Raw genomic sequence first — 10391 nt, 5'->3', positions numbered from 1 at the left:
GGTTGCAATGCCCATTTTTCTTGGTTTTGTTTTTTTTTTTAATCTTTGACTATAAGTTTATGTAATTGTGCGGGCTTTGTCCACACTGCAACAGCGATGGAAAGGCAGACTAGACAAAGGCACAGTTATAAAATTGGGTAAAGATGTTACGCAGGCACCATTTCAACTTTTTGGGAGGTTAGTTACTGCACAAGCTGGCAGCTTCTGGTTTATCTCTCTCTGGACTCCTTTTTCAGACACAGAATCTAATTCACAGAAGGCTGAAGACATGGGACATCCTACCAGGATCTTACTTCTAAAATAACAGGAATAAAATAAAGAGTAGAAATAGGACCTTGTAGAAGCCACAGGGAAGAGGACACTCCCAGAAAAACCAGACAAGTGTGCTTAACTGTACATGCATGAGAAACACAGCCATGCAAAAAAAAAGAAAACTGATCTCATTTCTAAAGAAGCTGGTTCTGAAGCACTGAATGTTTCTAACCAACTGTAGTATTCTGCATACCATAAAAAATGAATTACAGGATTCTATCTTTTTTTAGCAGAGAATGCAAAAGAAGATATAACAGCCATAAAGTTTATGACACACCTGTGGCTAGAGAGCCAGTTTTGCATTTGGAGATGAGTCAAATCCCTGAGAAAGGACTAGCTTGTGACTGATGTCTGATGCAGGACACTCTGCAAGAAACTACCCAAGGAGTCTATGATGTAAAAAAACAAAGCTGAAATATAATACTTCTAGTCAAATCAGGCCATAAACTGAGTTAAAAATGAACCAAGTTCTGGATCTCATCAGGGCAGAACATTCCTTGTAGAAAAAGATGGAATGGGCCACCCACACAGTAGAGGAAGATTTTGAGAACTTTGTCAAGGCAATAATGCAGCTTTCAACAGACTTCAGAGCAGAGTTGAGGGAGCCCTTGCTTCTGGGATGCTTGTTCTCGTCCACTTTCTCTGGAAGTGAAACTCAAAGAAGGGGTTGGCAGGCTTCTTGTTCTGGAAGCCACAGATCAAACTGGAAAAAAAAATCCCACACAAAATGAAGGTACCCATGCTGATCACAACCACTAGTTTCATTAAAGACCCATATGAATTGAAAGAGTTTCTAAAAGGGGAAAGATTTTCCACTATCTGAGAGTAAATGATCACACAGATATTTTTGTCACTTCTTTTCTTTGCCTGATGTATCCAGAGAAGCCTGGCATCTGTCCTTTGGAAAAGCAGAGAATATGTTCATGGACATTCAGAAAGTTTTTCTGGGCACACTAGATCCACAGGCTACATGATAGGGAAGTGATTCACTGGAAAATACACTAACTTCCTGGTTTTACTGTGTGTGGTAAGATTTGTGTACATGCTGTTTTCATCCAGCTAGATGCTGCTAGAGTATGATCAAAGGTTAAAAAAGCACTTGACACTGTCCCACGTGAGATTTTGGTCTGTAAATTAGAAAGACAGGTTTGATAGGCCACACCGTAGGTAAGGAATTGGTCACACTCAAAGAATTGAGGTCAACGTCCCAGTGTCCAGCTGGAGACCAGTGGCATGTGGCATTCATCAGGGGTCAGTGTTGGGACTGGTGCTCTTTAATGTCTTTGTTGGTGGCATGGACATGGTGGGATTAAGTGCACCCTTGACAAGTTGCATGGTGCAGTTGACATGCTGGAGGGAAGGGATGCCATCCAGAGGAACCTGGACAGGTCTGAGAGGGGAGCCTGTGCCAACTTCATGAAGTTCAACAAGGAGAAGTGCAAGGTCCTGCATGTGAGTTGGGGTAATCCAAAGCACAAATATAGGCTGGGTAGAGAATGGATAGAGAACAGCCCTAGGGAGAAGGACTTGGGGGTGTTGGTGGATGAGAGACTGGACACGAGTCAGCAATGTGCATTCACCGCCCAGAAAATCAACCCCATCCTGGGCTGCATCAAAAGCATTGTGGCCAGCAGGTAAAGGGAGGTGATTCTGACCCTTCACTCTGCTCTTGTGAGACCCCACCTGCAGTACTGAGTCCATTTCTGGGACCCCCAGCATAAGAAGAACAATGGACCTGCTAGAGTGACTGCAGAGGAGGGATAAAAAGATAATCACTTCTTCTGTGAGGACATGCTGAAAGAGCTGAAGCTGTTCAGCCTGGAGAAGAAAAGCCTCCAGGGAGACCTTAGAGCATGCTGCAGTACCTAAAGGGGTCTCAAAAAAGCTGGTGAGGAACTTTTTGCTTTTAAGGACACGTAGTGATAGGAGAAGGGGGAATGGTCTTAAGCTGAAGGAGGGCAGGTTTAGAATAGATATTAGGAAGAAATGCTTCACTAAGAGGGTGGTGATACACTGGCACAGGTTGCCCAGAGAAGCTGTGGATGCCCCATCCCTGGAAGTGTTCAAGGCCAGGTTAGATGGAGCTCTGAGTAACCTAGATTAATAGAAGATGTCCCTGCCCCTGACAGAGGGGTTGGAACTACTTGGTGTTTGAAGGTCCCTTCCAACCCAAGTCATTATATGCTTCTATAATTTTTGACTCTCAGGTGAAAGATAAACAAAGAGCTGCAAATTCAGTATGCTGTATATGTATTCTGTACAAATTCTGAATAGAGCAAAGGGTACAGCTGAACGACAGAGCCAGGTACAAGGCACTTCATTATATATATTATTCCTGTGGGAAAGGGAAGGGAACAAAGAGTTTTGGAAAGTGAACTATGGCAGCAGATTTTGTGTCATCTGATTATCTGAGCAGGAAACCTGAGAATGTGACTGTGCAAATCCATGAATAAGGGATGCAAATATTTTTATGTTTCGTGGGAAACTAAAGGAATTTCCAATTAAAAATTAAATTGCCAGTGGGTATCTCCAAGGTAGATGCTACTCTAGTCCTACAATGGAGTGACTGAAATTAAGGACCTATTACTTATGCACAAGGAATACACACACCAAAAAAACCCCACAAACAAACAAACAAACCAACCGTGAATAACTTCATGCAGATGACAGGGTATTCCATGAACCATTCTCTGTTGTTCCCCAAAGCTAGCAAGTATAACCTCCCCATGAGAACACAGAGTCTGTTCTTCTATGTACAAAACTAATGCCTTCCAAATCAAACACATTTGGGAGTCATTATTGCAGAGGCAGATCATGTACATGGTTAATCTGATATTATAAACTACCTCCTCCCAAAACACAATGAAATCTGTCAGCCAAAACTTATCACCGGCAAAACCTGAACTGGGTGAGGGCTGGAGCAATCATACAAGGTATTATGAACACTGTGAGCACAGCTGACTAGATACAGTGCCTACGTCAATTCATGGGGAAAAGTTCTAGACGCTACATGGGATTCAGGAATAGTAATATCTAAAGTGTATTAAGAGGTTACATCATGGTCATTTGAGAATTAGAAGACTCGGTGATTGTCACAGTGACTTTGGAAACCTGTTGAGACTTTTGATGCATGCCAAAATTTGCTAAAATTATGAAAAAATAAGGCCAAATAACTGAAACATGTATGGGCTCTTGTAAAAAGAGCACATTTGCTCATAATGGCTGAAGAAATAGTCTATGTAGCTGTTCTGTACTAATCTGTTCTTAGTATTTCCCTGATACAGCCTTACCAAATGATCTAATATTAATGCCAGTGATTGTACTTAGACCACGTTTCCATGAGAAGCAAATTTTAATTCAGACTCCAAGAAAATTGAGAAATAAGACTACATGTTATAATTAAGAAGAGTTTAGCCGGCATAAATTAAAGCGGTTTTTGTTTAAATGCAGGTCTCTATGAATTGATGTTTTTCCCCGTTTTCCTGGAGCTCATGAATCACTAGAAAGTCGTAGTCCAGAGTAGTTCATCAAAAAGGTTCTGACATCCTGCATCCTCTTGGTTACTTTTGTAACTTTGAAGGACATTTTCAGGAAGTGAGCTGTTCAAATTTCTCACTCTACCATCACTCAGTTTAGATGATTACTCAAAAACATGGCTGAAGCGAGTTTACCTTGGGTTGCTCTGAGGAATCCTCTGGACAGCTGGGTTTTCCCAGTGGGAAACTGTGTTGCACAGTTGCTGAATCCAGCAAGACAAAATGAATGCAAAACCATTGAACAGGGAGGATAGGGTCTTTAGACTATGTTACATGGGCTTAGCTGCTAGATCTGACAGAGGGCAAACATGTCAAGTTTCCAGATGACACCAGATGTGGGGACCAGCAGATATGTTGGTGGCAGGACTGCTATTGAGGGGCATTATGAACAAAGGCCAACAAGGAACTCATTAAATTCAATACAGACAATTGTTGAGCCCAGCAACTGGAAGCAGGGCCCAGCAGAGATACAAGCCGGGGCTGGTAGTGCTGGAGAGCAGCTGTGAGGGATGGTCCTGGGCACTGGTGGGCACTGAACTGAACTGGAGCAGATTGTGTGCCTGAGCAGACAAGAGGGGTAGTGGTGCCTGGGGTGGTGTGAGCAAGGCACAGCCCCATGAGCCAGAGGAGTGCAGGGACCATCTCCTGCTTGGCCACAGCCAGCCCCTGTCTGGTACTGCCTCCAGGTTGGGTCCCCAACACGAGAATGACTCTGACAAACTGGTGGGAGGTGAGGGGAGATCACAGAGACAATGGGGCTGGAGACGCTGTCCTGTGAGGAGAGGCTTCAGGACCAGGTCTGGTTCAGCTGGGAAGAGAGAAGACATTGGGGTCACCCAATCGCAGCCTTGGCATGGACAGGAGGGAGACAGAGAAAACACAGCTGTCAGAGTGGTGCATTAGTGGAGAGTGGGAGGCAGTAGCACAGCGGAAACAGTGGAAATTCATAGCACCCGTAAGGAAGAAATGTTTTCCCCACAAGGACAGCCCAGCACTGGAACCAGGGCCCTGAGAGGCTGTGCCGTCAGGAGCCTTGGAGGTTATTAAGCCCCAACTGGATAAAGCCCTGAGTAGCCCTGAGCAACCTTGTCTGAGCTCAAAGCTGGCTGTGTTTTAGGCAGGGTTTGGGCTGGAGACCTCCTATGGTCCCTTCCTAACAGAGTTATCCTGGAACCTATGAACTACAGCCTCAGCAGCTCCTGCCGGGTACTCTACCATGGTTCTCTGGCAGGGCAAGTTTTGTAGCTGGGAAGGACGGCAGGGCACGTTGTGGTAGCACAATAGCCTTGGTGGAGTGGGAGCCCCTTTGTCCTCGGCAGATGGGTTTGAGTGGGCATCTTACCACTGTGTACCAGCACCCGACGGGGAGTACATCATACAGAGCCAGGCTCTTCGGCAGTATCCAGTGACGGGAGCAAAGCATTGGGCACAAGCGAAAACATGGGAAAATCCACTTAAAAGTAAGAAAAGCATATTTTCACTGCGAGGGGGCTGATGCACTTCGGTGGGTTGCCCGCAGGGGCGGCGGCGCCCCCCCGCACCCTGGAAGGGCATTCCAGCCCCAGCCACGCCGGCCTCGGGCGACCGGCCGGGCCCGACCCGCTCCGGGACGGGGTTGGGACGGGCCGCCCACCCGCGGTGCCCCGGGGCCCTCCCCGCCCCTGTCCTGCCTCCCGCGGCCGCGGCTGCTCTCGCTGCGCCCCGCCGGGGCCGCTCAGCCCCGCGCACACCCCGACCCGGGGCGGCCGCCTCAGCCCCGCTCCCGCCGCCGGCCCCGCTCCTCCGGCGCGGAAGATGCTGCGGCTCTGCCTCCTCGCCGCGCACGGTAAGAGCCCCCGGGGGCCGCGCCTCGGCGCCGCCCGCCCGCCCGGGAGCGGTGGGCGCGCTCCGGGGCTGCTTCGGGGTGGGCGGCGGCCCCCGGGCCGGGCGCGCCGTGACTGGGGCTCGCTTTGTTCTTGCAGCTCTGCGGCTCGCCGGGGCGGCCTTGCTCTCCCCCGGGTCGTGCGCCTTCGAGGACAGCGCCTGCGGATACCAGTGGGACTACGCGCATCTGCCCTGGACGCTGCACGGGGAAGGTGAGAGCGCTGCCGGCCCCGGCCGCGCAGCTCCCCCCGCATCTACATTTCATTTCCACGCGGGGGAAATGAAGGAGCTGCCGCCGCCCCCCGGGTGGAATCACCCCGGCATCCCGTGGTGCCGCTGCTGCCGGGCGTGCCGCGCTGCTCGAGTTTCCCAGGGAATTGAATCCCTCTCATGTGCTGTTTCGATCTGTGGGTGTCAGTCCCCTGACAGCTGGTGATGGGCGGGCGCTGCGGGGAGCGTCTGCACCCCCCGGCACAAGTCTCTTCAGGACGCCTTCAGAAGTCTCATTTCTTCCTTTGTCCTACACTTTCTGTTGGGGAAAAGGTGCCTTTTAGCAAATCCTCTTTCTGAAAAAACCCTCACATCTGTCACATTCCTGTTAAGCTGCGTTATTTTTTTTTTCTAAATATATTTTGTGTTTCTACACCAAAAGCAGAGGCATTTTCAGGGTAGGAGACAATTTTTGGCAAGAATATCTTTACGACATGTTCAATTAAGACTTTTCTCTGTTTTATGGTACCCACAGTTCAACAGGAAAAAGTTAAGCATTGGTCTTTCAGTAAGTTGTATTAGAGTTTATAAGACTTACTGCCATTGAAAGAGAGAACAAAATCCAGTCACTGCACAGAATTTCCATGCACCTGTAACTCTTACTTGGTAACTTTTTAGTGTAGACTCCAATTTTTGACAGCATCTACATGAATATACCAAAAGACTAAACAAAAATAAATACAGCATCGTTATAACTGGGTGACAAAATAATTTAGCTTCAGTTAGATTTTCACCACAATGTCGTTCATGAAGTGAAGGTTGTGCTCACACAGTAAAAGGGAGTGTGCGTTTTTGAAGTTTTTAAGTTCTGAAACAAGTGTCAAGAATAATGAAGACATGCGTACAGATACAAAGAGATAGTCACCTCCTCACTGTCCCTCATCAGTGCTCCATTCAAAAGTGGCTGGTCTAGTTTTTCATTCCACCTGTCACTCAGTTTATAAAAAAAACCGCTTTTTTTGTACCCAGTTCTAACATATGCAGAATAAGTAATCTTAATTGTTAATTTTTAGATTGATCATTAGACTTTAAGAATATACAAAGAGTGCTCAGAAAAGCCTTCAAGGATGTCATAACTGAAATACTTGCTTTTTAACTTATTCATTTATTTATTTGTTTGATATGTATTTGTTAGTTTATTTATTTAAGTATACATAGATTTTCCTGTATTTTTGAAGATATTAGTGGAAATTTAGTAACCATCTTTGCTATCCCAGCTATGCCTCTTAACATCATGCCCTCTTAATCCACTGATCTGTGAAGCAACACTTGGGATTGACAGGGAGCCATATGGTAGTGGTATTGATTCAGCTCTAAGGGACTGTGAGATGCTGGGAGTAATACCTACTGAAATGGATGTGCATCATGTTGTGCACATCTATGCTACAGTGCTTCAAGAACCAAGGAAGTTTTATCTGAGGTTTGGATCAGCAGCCTGCTTTTTTAGGTCAACAGAACACAAGTTTGGTTGTTGTAGTTTGACTTTTCTGTGCAACCATAAGCATACCAGTGGCTGCACAGCTTCTGTCATTGCTCATCTTATTTTCAGAGATATATAACTGGATCGTCATACTCTGGGAAGATATGTGATATACCAGCTCTCTTAATAGGCATAGTTCTATCAGCATTTCCCTTATAAACAGTTTCCTGCAGTCTGTAATTTAATCATAGTAAGTAATTCCATGCAAATATTTGGCACAGAAAGTCTCTTCAGAAATACATTCACATAGTCATAACTAAATCTAGTTGAAAATAGTTCATCCAATTGTACGCAGCAGGTGTTAAAAAACTAGTCTTCCTTAGGTGCTTTTTCATTCATTTGTCTCATAAAACTGTGCTCCTTTTGCCAGCATGGGGTCCTGGCATTTGCTGGTCAGTGTATGTACATGTGGTAATTTACTGGGACAACAGAGAAAGTTAAGGATGGGAGAGGCAGCTTAGCTTTGAATTGTTGCACCTTTTCCTTGCATTGCTTCAAAGTGGCTTTATTATTTTAAAATATTATTTGTAATATTCATATTCCTAGTAATATTCAGCAGATTATTACAGATTATTATAGGGATTATCTGACTTGCAGTGTAAGTTCTTTCTTCTTATAAATCTCTCAATAGTGTGGTCTTGTGCCAAACTGTCAAGGTGATGTAAATATAACTAAAACTGTGCCCAGAAATTTCCACTCCATACTTGAAAGTTTTTTGCCCAGTTGCCAAGGACGCCAGTAATTTCCAATGAGCTAGGCACAGAAAGGAAGTGTGAGACTTAAGTTTCACCTCTGTTTATAGCTACACATTCCCACTTAAATGAACAGGTTTCTAAGGTTCATCTGCTTTTTGAAATGTTTCTGGCTTCTCTTTAGTGTTCTGGTAGTTCTAGGATACAAGATTTTAGGATTTTTATAATTGAAAATATTTTTATTTTCTAGCTGAAGTGGGCATTTCAGGGCCCATTTTAGTCAAGTACAAAAGAAAAACCCTAAGAAAATAGTAAATGCTAAAATAATTAGTTGTTTCACTCTTTACTGCTTTACTCAAGAGTGGCAAATCAAGCCCTAATGATGTGGATGGTTGTAGGATACCAGCTGCATAAGAAACAATTCAGGCACCTGTGCAATACTCCCATAAACTGCTTCACTGAAATCCTGTGTAAGCCTCAAGCTCCCTCACATGACTCTGACTTCAGGAATAGGGCCTTCGAGTATAAACACCAAGGTGCTCTTTTTAACTGTGAGCTTTTTTGAGTCTCTCACCTGCTAGGCCAGTGTTTGCATTTTTGGAATTATAATGACAAAAACCGTGCAAAGAAAAATGTAAAATATAGAAACAACTGAGGATATAAATTTGTGAGCTTACCTATGACTGAGAGGCACACCTAGCTGAGGTTATGGTGCAGGCTGGGTAGATACAGCACAATGCTTGAGGCAGCATGTTTCCTAATGCGCCAGTTCTGTTTTCAATGTAAGCTGGGGAATTCTGTGCAAACGTGTTGTGCTTCATGAAGTGCGTGTTTGTAGGATACCAGCTACACAAGAAGCATAGTAATGTTGTTACTCAGGAAAAGAACATCATCAGGTAATCCTGGTTCTGAAATCTGATGAGGAGCAGATGAGTTTGCATGTGACCGGTGATAAGATCTGAAAGCTTTAAGTGATTTGCTAGTGCACATAGATGAATCTGTCAGCGGTCCATTTTAACTTCAGAGATGTAGGCATGCTCCCACAAATATTCTTGCATTCATGATGCCTCTGAACAGGTAATTTATTTTTAAAAATCCAGCTCAGAATATAAAACAAAGATCAAACTCCTTGGGCCCAACTAATGGATAGGAAATTTAGAAACTGTATCTATATTCATCACTACTGTGATAATTAGAGGTAGTTGAGAAGCTTGAATACCTTGTTGCTTCTATTAACACCTGCAGGTATATTTAGCATGAGTTCATGTCCAGTTATTTTGGGGCATAAAGCTTTGTGTAGTGGCAGATTTCCATGGGAATTTACTTCTGTGTGGGCAGCATATGTGTGGCAAGGGAGATACTTAGTTAATTTTAATACATGCTGTCAGGCTTTGTAGGATAAGGTTTCATCAAATCATCTTGAGATTTTCTTCAACGAAATTGCACGTTTATTTCAGAGGTCACACGTGCTTTGTAAATGCAAAATGATCTTTGAAACAAAGGAAGATACTGTATGTAATAATAGGCAGTAATCCTAAGTAGAGGGATAAATAAAGCCGTGCAGACCCACTTGAAACGGCAGTAGGACACACATCCTTATGTCAATTGTAGCCATTCTGGACTGTTGGATTCAGGCATTTTTTGCTTTCCTCCTAGCCCTGCCCAGCACAGAGCTGGCCATAACCTGGCTATAAGAATATCTCGCTCACAGCATTATTATAGATGAATTTCATTAGACAAAATAACTATAACATGTCTTTTCTGTGACTCTGGACAGTGTTTACATTTTTGCCTAGAATAGCTGTACAGCATTTTGTGTGAACTGTGTCTATGGGTATGTTTTGTTTTACATTGCCCTTCATTCTAACAGGGCCCAGTTTAACAGAGCTAAAAATAATGTGCACTTGGGCTATCAGCTCAAGTCTGCCCTAATGGAGTTTGCTATGCTGCAGCTGCTTGCCTGGATTTAAACGCTAGATAAGAAATTTGTCTATTACCACAGCACACTGTAGGAAAGAGAGATTATTTATATTAGCAATGTGCTCCAAAAAAACAAGTGATCCTTGTTAAATATGCCCATGCACTGCTTAATGAGTTTTGTGCCATTGAAACACTGAGGTTATAACTGGTAGTTGATACAGCTGTATGCACCTATCATCCTTGAAAAGAAATAGATTTCATTCAGATGAGTGATGTAATAGATTACATTGTATGCAAACATAGTGTTATTTTTTTATC

At 44.2% G+C, this 10391-nt stretch overlaps 1 protein-coding gene across 1 annotated transcript in view; it reads left to right on the top strand.

Annotated features, from left to right (window-relative positions):
- The first annotated feature begins 5609 nt into the window (after window positions 1-5609).
- MAMDC2 (MAM domain containing 2) overlaps window positions 5610-10391 on the top strand; it is a 55484-nt gene continuing 50702 nt past the window's right edge. The window contains exons 1-2 of the mRNA XM_032676055.1: window positions 5610-5673; window positions 5810-5923. Of these exons, the coding sequence (XP_032531946.1) occupies window positions 5643-5673; window positions 5810-5923 (145 nt within the window). The 5' untranslated portion in view covers window positions 5610-5642. The remainder of the gene's footprint in view (window positions 5674-5809; window positions 5924-10391) is intronic.

Source organism: Chiroxiphia lanceolata, chromosome Z (assembly GCF_009829145.1).
Source record: "Chiroxiphia lanceolata isolate bChiLan1 chromosome Z, bChiLan1.pri, whole genome shotgun sequence".
Taxonomy (NCBI): domain Eukaryota; kingdom Metazoa; phylum Chordata; class Aves; order Passeriformes; family Pipridae; genus Chiroxiphia; species Chiroxiphia lanceolata.
Note: the sequence above shows the minus strand (reverse complement) of the source record. Positions and strands in the feature narration are given on the sequence as shown.